This window comes from Opisthorchis viverrini (genome assembly GCF_000715545.1).
Source record: "Opisthorchis viverrini unplaced genomic scaffold opera_v5_124, whole genome shotgun sequence".
NCBI lineage: Eukaryota > Metazoa > Platyhelminthes > Trematoda > Opisthorchiida > Opisthorchiidae > Opisthorchis > Opisthorchis viverrini.
Genome location: NW_008751781.1, coordinates 305,888 through 318,578, shown reverse-complemented (window position 1 = coordinate 318,578; position 12,691 = coordinate 305,888). Strand labels below are relative to the sequence as shown.

At 45.8% G+C, this 12,691-nt stretch overlaps 1 protein-coding gene across 1 annotated transcript in view; it reads right to left on the bottom strand.

The window, feature by feature from the left end:
- Window positions 1–1,584: 1,584 nt before the first annotated feature.
- Window positions 1,585–12,691, bottom strand: part of T265_06173 (hypothetical protein) — a gene marked incomplete at both ends in the record, with an annotated part of 28,175 nt that continues 17,068 nt past the window's right edge. The window contains 5 exons of the mRNA XM_009171374.1: window positions 1,585–1,775; window positions 2,792–3,001; window positions 6,867–7,034; window positions 8,811–8,946; window positions 9,920–10,015. Coding sequence (XP_009169638.1) covers window positions 1,585–1,775; window positions 2,792–3,001; window positions 6,867–7,034; window positions 8,811–8,946; window positions 9,920–10,015 — 801 coding nt within the window. The remainder of the gene's footprint in view (window positions 1,776–2,791; window positions 3,002–6,866; window positions 7,035–8,810; window positions 8,947–9,919; window positions 10,016–12,691) is intronic.

The window sequence follows — 12,691 nt, the reverse complement described above, 5'->3', positions numbered from 1 at the left end:
TTGCACTTTGCATGGGTGTCTCAGTCATACTGTTCGAGACATCACTAACCAGTGGTGCACCGGCCAAATCAGTTATTTCGTCTACAATACCACCTGTCCAAAGATGAAGTGCCACGTTGGGTGTCGTCACAGATTCCCAAACCGAGTCGTGTCTGAAAGAATCCAGGATAACGTCTCAGAAGAGCACGATAAACAATCGGTAGTTTTTAGTTGGGCAACGCTTCGCTTTTGACACAAAAGCTTCAGCAGACCAAGTGAGTAGGTCACCAAATTGCCCAGGTTATAAGGCGGACGGGGAACCAATCAGTAGGTCAGTCCTCCTCAGACTATCACGCTAGATCAGTGTTGAGTGTCAATTAACGGCTCCTGTCGGTCAGTGGAGTTGTCAAAATCTTGCTTGGGTGGATTGGGGGGTTTCGAATTATTTCTGATCGGGTTTGATTCGTTAATCTTCCACTTCAGGTTGCCACAGGTAGATTTTCCCTGATCTTTGTGGGCTCGTGAGTGCTCCGGCAATTTAGTTTGAGGGGGGGGGGTGAGGTCAAGTGGAATTCAGAGATGACAACTTCTTCCTTCTGATGACCGCACACCAACACGTGTCAGCTGATTGGTTCCCACCGCTCTCCACGCGCTTGCCAGTTCCACACCTTCTATTCTGTTAACACTGGGACGCTTGGTGATTTCTACTGCCTCAGCGATCAGTCTGTGAGGTGGACCGTAGTCCTTCGCTCAAAACCTCAACATTTTCTAAATCTATTTTGTGTCCCGTGTCCGGTGCTAGTATGATAATCTGAAGAGGGCTTAGTGATTGGATCCCCGTCCGCCTTATAACCTGGCCAATTGGGTGACCTGCTCACTTGGCTTTTGTGTCAAAAGCGAAACGTTGCCCAAATAAAAACTACCGATTGTTTATCAAGCTCTTCTGAACCTTTTCCACTCGACTGAATCCAGGATAAGTTTGGTGTGCACAGTTCATTTCCTTCACCTGTATTGTTTCCGCACCGATCCACTTAGATGAATAATAAACATGTCAACAGGTCGCGTGGTCATCGATTGGACCGGAATGAAGCTTGGGGTTTGCGGTAAAGGTAGGGATAGTTATCTCAAAATCTCTCAGGCGTAGACAACCTGGCGGTATCCCAGCCCTCGCAATCCCTTCGGGCGGCGTAGCATCTGGGCGCCGAAAGGGTGTTGCAGCTGAACGATTTTTTTGCCTTTATATAGCATGCTGTTAGAAATGCCTCACAGGCAGCCACACTAACTGGTAACGAAACTCACTAAAACACTGTTCTGAATCCACTGGAGAATGTACGACAGCACCATGTGCAAACAATGGACAGCAAAGAAGTATCAGTGCTGTGCTGTCGTTGATGATGATATCGTTACCCACACCCAGGAGTGACCGCTGACTAACAAGAAACGGAGACTTTGAGGCTTCTGTTTTAGACTTCATTCAGTATGTCGTTCATTTAACCATAGATGAAGGATTCACAGTGATTACTTTGAATATTAGACTTTATCGATCAGGCCCCCAAATCACTGACCGCTTTTGAGGGAAATCCTACACAAAAAGCTGTAGTCGGGCTACTGATTACGAGTACCAGCCGAAAGAAATGGTGGGCGGTGGACAAATTTGTCTACCGCGGCAGTTGTATCAGTCCTGGTGGTCCAGCTGAAGGCATTTTCATCCGGATCCGGAAGGCCAGAGGAGCTTTTCTGTACCGGCATCATCTGTGGCGTGGGTGTGACATCAACCGATCTATCAAGAATCGAGTCTACAATGCTGCGGTGAGCTCCATATTGTTATGTGGGTCGAAAATCTGGCCGGTGCGCGCTGAGAACCTTAAAGCACTTAGTGCTTTTGGTCATCAGTATGTTCGGACCATTGCTGGAGTCTGATGGGAAGGCCAGATCAGTAATGCTGAAATAAACCGCCAACGATAGATGGACTGATCACACTCCAAGGGTTGGGCTGGCTTGGTCATGTGCTCCGTATACCGGCCGCCCGAATTCCACGGACAGTCTGTCCTGCACAGCCAAGCGAAGGGCGGAAACGAGTCGGGGATGGTCAAACAATGACTTGGCAGCGAGGTATGAAAGCCTTTCCTAGCAAACTCAGCTGAGGTGCTCATTTCCGTCTTCCCGAATGGTGTGCACGCATCCGAGCTCGTGCATTCAGTGCATAGCTCCCCTCTCGATTTCTCCAATGGAAAGTCTAGTGATGTAGCAGTTATATCAGCTAACGCCTCAAACGCCCGGCTACCTAGACCTACATCGCCATATCAGTGGCAACGGTAAATGTAACAGCTATAGCCACCCTACAACAAGTATGCTGCTGCTGATAACGAATGATGACACCCAGTCAATAAGCCCCAATAAGGACTAAAGGCCCCACCTGCTCTGTAACCAACCCGTTTCTGACCGCCCATAGGCAAATCTGTAAAGAGAAACACTGTATGCACAATTTCCATCTTTGGCAATCCAGATGTGAACATCAAGAAGAGAGTGTTGCGCAAAAAAGGGACATACAATGGGATGTCAAAACTACGACGATTTGTGATTCGTAACGTAGTTTAGACAAGCAATGAGGAATCAACCAGTAGCAGAGTGGGAAACGTAAGAATAAGTAGGGAGTAGTTGGAAGGATGTTTGTCTCAAAATGGAAAGAAAAACAGCTAGGTAAGGGTCAAACAGGAGGAGGAGCATGTACAACATAGCTATTCGAACAATGTCCCGTCAACCGATCAGTTCTCCTGTGTTGTTGGCATGTTTCTACGTCTCTGCCGGGTACCTGAGGTTTCCGGTTCGGCAGTAGCAGCGGCAGCCGGACGGGAAGTTTCAATGGATGCCTGATCTTCGAGAAGCAATTGGCCATTCGACTCAGGAGTTGCGATGCCTTCTGTCTTGTCAAGCATCTGTTTGCTCACACCAAATTCATTGATTCGATTAGGATCCATCGGATAGATCCAGCGTTGGTAGAGGTAGATGAAAAATATCACATCTGTAAGTGGAATATGAGCAGGAAACGAAAGGATGTGTCAGAAACAAAGGAACTGAGACCATGTTGACCCTAAAGGGACTTCACAGAACCATACCAATAGGGAAGAAATAGATAGAAAAGACCCCGAAAATTGAGATCCATCGGTACGACTCACAAGCCAAGGTGTTCGGACAAACTGTATGGAACTTGTAAAGGTGGTAGGCTCCCGTAATAACGACCACAAGAAACGAAACTGTACGACCCATAGGATGATTAACACAGTAAAACACTTTTACATCAGTGATCGCCATCAATTTATGGCGATTGGTTTGGGGTGGTCTGGGCGACTTTTTGTTGGCATAGCTCAGTGGCTAAGGCGGGGACCTACAAACTGGAAGGCCCATGATCCGCACCCAATCCAGGCATCTAGACTACCCCTGTCAAGGCTTGGACAATCTGACAGTATTTCAGCCCTCGTATTTCCTTCGGGTGGCAGGCAGTCATACGCAAAAAGGGTGTGAAACGAGATAGCTACGAAGCTGGTCATCCTCAGTGAGAAGCTGGTCGAAACAATAGGGCAGATACTATGAGGTTGGAGATCCAAAAGTTTATAAGAATTCAAGGAAGAAAAAAGAAAGACGCAACCCAGAGAAACAAGGCCAAACAGTCTAAACGACTAAAGTGCGCGCATAAAACAACAAACGTCTTCCTCAACATATGGAATTGAAGGATTCCGGTGAATAAGCCAACGACTCATCCGTTTTCGAACAGGACCAAGCTAGCAATTAATTACCTGACCCAATGCAGCAGACTGCGACAGTCTCCGCGAACGTCCGACTGTTCGCAGTACCGAGGAGACAACAGACAAACAGTTGTTTGTGCATAACTAAAATTTTAAAGATGGAACAAACAACACAGAGCGGAAACTGACAAGAGCGAATCGAACAGGCAGTCAAGCAAGGACAGCAACGAAAGAAAGAGAAGCGGTCCGGTCGAGTGAACTGAAGAAGAAAACCAGTAACCACAACAAAACGAAAAAGCGGGACTGTTGTCCGTTATGCCAAACTAGATTTGCTGAATCGGAATATTTCGTTCGAAAAACGTATCGGACCCTGGCAAGCTGTAGACTAAGGCCGAGAAAACCATCTCCGGATAAATAGATGGACAATATAGGTAGTGTTCAACAACAGGCAAACATAAGCCCCATATTGTCCGACTGCAAAAATGCTGGTTAAATCCCGGTCTTGAATTACCCATCACATCGTTCACGCCACCACTAACCTTGAGCACTCCACAAACACTACTTTAGAATGGGGGCACGCGAAGTAAGCCAGGCTTCAGTCGACGTTTTATTAGCCTGAACTCTAGTCTTGCTACTCAAATCCGAGTTAGCAAACACGTTGGTAAAGTGGACAATAATACTACCCTCCTCGAAGGAGCGCGTGTAGAGTGCCCATCTACATTCTGTTTGTGATACACGGGGTGCATGATCGGCCTCGTCCAATTTAGAACATTCATTATGAGCGCACGACGCTAGAACGATTACTAGTAGATGGCATCTGAAAAGGATTTACGGGCCAACAACCGGTTGATGCGGAGACAGTGTTGTTGAGAGTACAGGTTCTTTCTGGGTGTTTTTAACCTTTTGAAAATCTAATTTCTCACAGGAACGCAGTACTGCACTGCGTGCGCGGTTGTAACGCAGACCTAGTGGGCGGGGTGTCACTAACCTGACGATCGAACTCACTACTGTCGGTGTCCATGACCAAAAACGTATTGTATAGAACACCAGTGGCGCTTCACCGCGAATTTAAAACGGCGTTTCCTCAGTCGAAATCATACACCCAGACCACTAACCTTGAGCACTCCACAAACACTACTTTAGAATGGGGGCACGCGAAGTAAGCCAGGCTTCAGTCGACGTTTTATTAGCCTGAACTCTAGTCTTGCTACTCAAATCCGAGTTAGCAAACACGTTGGTAAAGTGGACAATAATACTACCCTCCTCGAAGGAGCGCGTGTAGAGTGCCCATCTACATTCTGTTTGTGATACACGGGGTGCATGATCGGCCTCGTCCAATTTAGAACATTCATTATGAGCGCACGACGTTAGAACGATTACTAGTAAATGGCATCTGAAAAGGATTTACGGGCCAACAACCGGTTGATGCGGAGACAGTGTTGTTGAGAGTACAGGTTCTTTCTGGGTGTTTTTAACCTTTTGAAAATCTAATTTCTCACAGGAACGCAGTACTGCACTGCGTGCGCGGTTGTAACGCAGACCTAGTGGGCGGGGTGTCACTAACCTGACGATCGAACTCACTACTGTCGGTGTCCATGACCAAAAACGTATTGTATAGAACACCAGTGGCGCTTCACCGCGAATTTAAAACGGCGTTTCCTCAGTCGAAATCCATACACCCAGTGCAGTTTCTCCATTCAATATATATATATCAAGTATCAGCCAGGTGAACGATGGGGGGTTATATGCACTGCAAACCCGGCTGAAGAATATGATGAACAAGAGTTCCAGAATAGGTCAGAAAACCAATCTGCAGACAAATAGTAAAAATATAATAATAATGGACAAAGATAATAACCGTTCAACTCTAGCACTCCTTTGACTCCAACCTGCCATGCCATTTGAAGGATGCACACGATTATACAAACTGTTAGGATGCCCAGAGCAGTCAAGATGCGGGTCCGAACTACAGACTTTCCTGTCAGCAAGTTCTCGCCTTAACCGCTGAGCTATCTCGAGCCCTGTGGATTTATTGGTCAGCTTCGTTTTGCTTTTGACACCAACACTTCAACAGATCAAGTAGCTGTGTTGCAAGCATGGCTGAGTTTTAAGGCAGAAGAGGAGTGAAACTCTTTCTACTAACAGGTTTCATTGGCGTTAGGTGTCCGGGAATAAATGTTACGGTCGACAGGCTAAGGGAAATTAGGATGAATTCGGGATGGGACTAGGTCCTGGATTTTTCAGTTCACTTCACAAAATAGTTCAGGCGCGAACTAACTGACCACGAGGTCCATGTTTCAAACCCAACCTCTGGATCTGGATTGCTTCGGCCTAGGATTGGACAACGTGGCAATATCCCAGCTATCCTGTCTCCTTCGGGTGGCTTGGCAGCTAGATGCCGAAAGCGTGTAGCAGCTGAACAGTTACTATTTATCTTATTTGCTTCATGTAAAGGTTTTTCTCGAGATTCCTCTCCACAGTTTTTGTTGATTTGTGTAGGTGAGGTCGAGTCTGGCTTACTACTTTAGATATTAGTCACATCAGCTAATGACTCAACTTAACGCCGTCTGAGTAAGTATTTGCCTTTTTTGTACTCATCTCCTCGAATGCAGCACACCCATGAAGCTGATCTCCAATGACGTGTTGGAGGATCTATAAATTGAAGCTCGCAACAATCGTGCTTGAAAAAGAATGCCGATAACCCAATAGTCAGTTAATTAATGAGACAGTCAGTACGCTGAAATGTCAACTTGGGTTCTTCAAAGTATGCCACAGAATCGTATAGGGTAGGTCGTCCGTAGAACAAGGTATCCGATTTGATTCCCCTACGACGCTTACGCTTCAAATTCTCCAAAGGCATTTGTTATGATCGCATAAAAGTGTTCGGTAATAGACAAGCGATCGGAGCTCACCTCACATGGCACTGTGATAAACAAAAGGGACGGAGTGTGGTCTTATTCAAGTTCAAACTCCACGTGCAACGAAGCCGAGGTGATGCTACTTGGGGAAAAATCTGACGTTTAAGTGCTTTGGGCAGAAACAAATCAATTTCAGACAAAAATAAATAAAGGTAACGATGAGGCGCGCCGGTCATTAAAACACATATAAACAAATAGAGCGAAAACAAACGAGAACACGACTCACCATCACGTAAACATCCGATTCGATAGAGCGTAGGCATTCGAATCACAAATGCAAACAAATCATCAATAAACGTGTTCAAAGCTTTGTAGGTTAACATGCGCCAGGGTAGATGGGCGACCGATTTGAGTTTATAGTTGATGAACAACTGTGGTGTCATCATGATGAACCCTGTAAAGGAGCAAGGTGGAATATAAAGGAACATGTATAAGCGAACGGAGAAAAACACCTCGAAAAAAGCCCCCAATTATGAAGGTTCTCCTAAAGGACACGCGAGTAGCTCCAAGAGGAAAATGAGCTATTCCCTATTGTGAAAACATAAATCGATCAAGGAAAAGCTTCGGTTCGTTCCTAGGAACTCTTATTTTATTAGGCAAATTAGTGTTTTTACTAATGTATGAACGATTGTCCTAAACGCTGTTCCGAACGCCACCTTGGCTATTCAAATTCGCCTGATTTGGTTTGTTGTTAGCTTGTGTTTGCAGTGCTGCGATTGTTTATCTGTATTGCTGACTGAAACAAATGAATCTTGTTGACTAGATGGCTTCTACTGAATTTCAGTTGTACACCATGGAATAGTGAGACGATTGGTCGGCGGTCCCTGAATCGGACTCAGACAGCCATTGGCTTTTAACTTGTTGCCGGCTCTGCATCGCCTTCTACCCCTACAGCTCCGACCTGTTGTTTCCGTGCGCTAAGGAGAACCAAATTTCCAGACCCTGAAGAAAGAACCGCTCCAAGGAGCAAACAATTTCCTCTGGTATCAATGATGTTCGCCCTACAGACTGCTGTTTACTGGGTGAAGGTATATGGTAATAACAATAAGGGTAATAGTAGAAACATTAATAAATAATCGCTCAACTGTAACACTCTTTCGGTGCGTAGGTGCTATATCAACCAACGAAAGCACGAGGACCAAGAAACTCCCAGATTGCGAAATCCTAGAAGGAGCAGTCGATGCGCTGAGGTTGCGTTCGAACCAGGGGCCCTCCGGTCAATAACTTCACCACTGCGTTATCTCGAACTCAGTCTGAACGCGCTGTCGCTAGTCATGGTTACATTGTAAACAGTGGGTCGTGGTCACATATTTTAGAGACATTTCGTGTACACATTCGTACTGTCACTTAGAGACTGCATCTTACTGTGGTTTGATGGTTTATGTACCTCGGCGACCTATTGAGCTATACTGCAGGGTGTCTGCATGACACTCGCAGAGTCTCCCATACAAGGTTGGGAAACGGCTAGAGGTTTCACAAACAGTCTCCTGATCCTCTATCTTGGGGGCTGGAACCTGTGTGGTGACGCGTTCTGTAAAAATGGTAATGTACTTGCATTTCCAGCAAAACATCACTGCCTGCGATCGGGCTTTTTAGCCAAAGGCTTTGAATGGGGACACTAATCGTCCTCCTGTCTAGGTGTGGGCACCTGACAGTATCCCAGTCAATGTACAAACATGAACTGAACTGCACATTCGTACGGGGTTATGAACATACCAATAAGGGGACGAATCTGACGAGTCCACTAAACACACTAAAGCCAGCAGGAAAGGGACACAAAACGAAACCCAGACACCCCCAAACAGACTGTTCCGTTGTGATATGCTTTTAGTGCCGTGCAACCCGAGAGCGCCATGTGAATTCACATACTGCCAGGTCATCTGGAGCGATGGAATCCCAGAGGTGGATTCGCTCAGGTGTTCACAAGTCAAATCTCGAGCTGCTGTGAGCATCAAAGAGTACGCGACCCGATAATGCAAAAGAAAACGAATGAGATGATTCTCGCGGTGAAACTATATGAAAATCGAGATTTTCGAGCGGAGCGGGGTGTCGAACAACAGGCAGTAAATAACGAACGGACTCTCCAAAAAAAACTGGCTCGACCTCGGGGAACGAAGCTTTGCGGAAAGCGGAGAGTAAATACTGAACAGGTTCTAAACTGCACGCTTACCAAAAGTCAGTAAAAATCCGTAGAGCATGGACAGCACCCACGAGTACCAACCACGATGTTCTTGGTAGACTAACGAATAACCGCAGTAGACGGCAAGCATGGGAAACAGTATCCACGACAGATAACGAAAAGCCATCTAGACGGGAGGGAATAGGAAAGCTGAATAATCAAAGGTGACCGCAATACAGAAGCAACAGAAACCTTGTTGTGTGACGCAACACACAACATTTGAACAGTGTGTACTCTTCTACGCAACTAAACAGAAAACCATGATTTCGGCGTACAAGTAACATTCCTCACCTGGCAACAATTCAAGTGACATTACGCTAAGAGAGAGAGAGTTAGTCACAGTGCTGTTAAACCGCTCGTAGCTGAGCGTGTTCAACCGTAGGTCGGAAGATCCTGGGTTGGAAACTCTCTGAGTTTCGCAAGATGCTCTTTTTGATGATTCCCAACAAGGACCAAACGGCTGTACAGTGCTTCTTGGCTCTTTAGCATAGATTGGCTTCACTGATAGGAGAAAAAACTCTATTGAATAGTAGCGAGTCTCCTCACAATAACATGAACCAATAAGCAGCTCAGAGGAAGGATAATCTCACTAGATGTGTGACACTTCCTTCTCAGAAGTCGTCACTCGAGGAGCCAGTCAATCAACGGGTGCTCACGTTCTGTGGCCGCTCGGGGGCAAACGGTTAAGTGTTGAACCACGGACCCGTAGATCGCGAGTTGTAAACTCTTTCATTTTCGTGAGATGTACATTCTTGATGATTCCCAATTCGAATGAAACAGCTTTCCATCAGCACAGGTTTGCTCGCCTTACAGGACAGAATTTTAACCGGGAATTACCCAATCTCCTCATACTTTCAGAAGAAATGTGGATTGGAGTTAGATTCCTAGATCCCTAGACGGGCGAATTTGCCACCACATGACAGCCAATCCCTCGTCCTTTCTGTTTTGTGTGAGTTCGCTCAGCTAATTTCAAAAATTTACCATATGAATGAACAATTTTTGTGGAAAACCAAACTGGATAAACAAGAGTGGTTTACATGCCAAGCGACAAAGATCAAATGTATTTGGGTGGTCGAACTTAGCAGTATACACACACACACCTGGTCGTATTTTTTCGTGTCCGACTCGACATACGACGACTGGTAGTTCATACGCACGTACGGCAGTAAGCCCAGAATGCGTCTGTTCCAATCCACCTGTAAATAGACAATAAGGTTTGTGTATGTGTGCATCTGTGTTCGGACGGGGTATACACAAGCAAGACACATTAGCGGCGGTGGTAATGCACGACTTCGTTCCAAAGATGCGCTTCACTAGGACTGAACAATAGGCATCACAAACAAGTAGCAATGGTCTAGCCTAATTGATGTGTACACCATTCAGTTTCGGTTGCGCAGCTAAACGAGCACATTACGGTTTTTTATCAACCTAGACCGTGAACCACAACATTCCAGCTAGTACTTCATGCCTACAATAAGTCCAGAATATGGACCGGGTAATCCTAACCCTAGAGACTTTTCCCGGGAGCATGGAACGGTCACAAAGCCACAGTCAGCATGATAATGGGCGTTTCCCACGATATTTCCTTCAAGGACCGAGCAACAGTTGGATTTCGGTTCAAAAGCGACTGAGTAAATTCCCCAGCAGGAAACACGGGATGTCATCTACTCCGGTTAATCGTTACTTTAAACCGTTTGTGTAATAATCAGAGGAGATACACATTTGGAAATCTTCCTGACCGGAAACAATCAGTAGATTTAACACACTGCTCATAGGGTCACTGAGAACTCTCCAACAACCCGCTCATGAGTATTGTATTACATCTATACATCAACGTATCGTGATAACTAGAATATCGTATCAAATGAAACATGAGGCGGTCTGATGCAGCACATTCAGTTGAAGCGGACCAACATAGACGACCAACATATACATCCTGTCAAAACCAAATTCGTGGGCAAATGAGAGCATTTGTCGAGGTCGTTTGGCTTTTGACACAAAAGCTTCCCCCAGCCAACTGACCAGGTTATGAGATTGGTTGAGATTTAATACAGAAGGGAATCAAACAGCAAGATCTCTTCCTACTATCGAGCTAAATCACTGCTAGGTGTTGTCTGAAAGATTTCGTTCGTTAGGGTGGGTCAGTAAGTCTAAAGACCGATTGGCTATGCGGAAACTTGCATGAAGTTGGATGTGGTCTAGTTTATCAGGCTAACTTTCGTGAACATCCTCCTGGAACGTCGTCTATAATTGTTGTCCGTCTGTGTGGATGAGCTAGCGGTACAATACTGGTGTAAGGGAGAGGGATTACGTTTGATCCGGTTACGCTTTCTAACCATTTTGTTAGTAATTCCATCAGTAGTGACAACCACACGCCATCACATGCCAACACTCTATACACTCATCAGTTCTATGTCCTCGATTCTGTGCATAGTGGGGAGCTTGGCAACCATCATAGTCGCCGTCCTAAAAGTTCCAAATTTTCCAGATCTGTCTTGTGTTTAACTCATGTACCGCAATCTTCGAGTCTTTGATCAACGCCCGATATTCGTCCACATTCCTTATGCTCGCCAATTCTGGCGCGTAGTTCACTGGCTGTCAGTCCGATGTGAACCTTGGAGAAGTCATTACATGTGATTGTACATACACAGTCGCTAGTCCCTTCAACCGGATGGTGACCCTTTAACTGTACCAAAACTGGCTTCAAAGATGTACCCAACAGAGTTCGGCGAAACACTTAGTGGTGGCGGTACCGAGAAACGGTAATAAGGATGATGGATAGGGTGAATTTTCAAATAAAATTTTGTCACAAAATACGCTTAGCTCAGTGATCAGCTATGAACTAAGACGATTGGAAAGCAGGGGACTAGGCCTACTTGATGAGCCTCAAGAAGGACCGTCCAAATAATTGTCTTTTTTTGGGTTTCTAATTAGGGTCAAACCTGGGAGATAAACTGTATCATTTAGATTTTCTTATTCAACCTTAGTTACACGGAAAAAATTAGCACTTCACAGTGGCCGAGATGCGGGTGGCTGACGAACACTACACCGTATCACCGTGTTATTATCATCATCATTGTCAACTGCAATAACCGCGTATTTGTCGTAGTGGTTGTAGCTGCCACAGTTTCGTTCATCGATGATTCGAGGAGGTGGATAGCTGCGCATTGGAGGTGGGAGCTGATAAATTAGTGCTTAAACACAGCACTGTAGGTGGACTGTTAAGTGGGAAGGGGTTGGGAAGGGAGCTATGCATTGGAGGCAATAGCTTGGGTGCACGAGCGCCATTTAGAACGCGACTGGGCCATATCCGACAATGTCTCGAACCATTGATTTGGCCCGTCTTGGGGACGCCATCCAGAGAGACGACAACGACCAACGCTGGTAAGGGCTTTTATACTTCGCTGCCAAGTCATTGTTCGACTACCTCTGGCTCTCTTCCACCCTTCACGTGGTTGTGCGGAAAGAGCCCTTCGAGGAAGTCGGTCGACTGGCATACGCAGCAAGTGGTCAAGTCAGCGCAACTTATGCAATGTGATCAGTTCATCTATCGAGGGTGTTATTTTTCCCGTGTTGTCCCAACAAATACTACTAGATGTCTGCAGCATTTACCATGAACTCTCAGGATAGCCATCTCAAAACACTCGACTACGGATGAAATTTCACTACTAAAGGGTAGAATGTATGAGATATCGTTTTACCGGTCACCATATGAGGGGGAAACCCCGGCTGAGACATTCTAGAGTTCCTCAGTTGCGTTTACAAAAAGGGATTATTAACCTGCGTCAGTTGGGTAGTGCTTCTTGAGCCCCACAAAATGAGGCGAAACGAACCCGCGGCAAAATCAATCAAATGTTTCATCGGAGTGATGA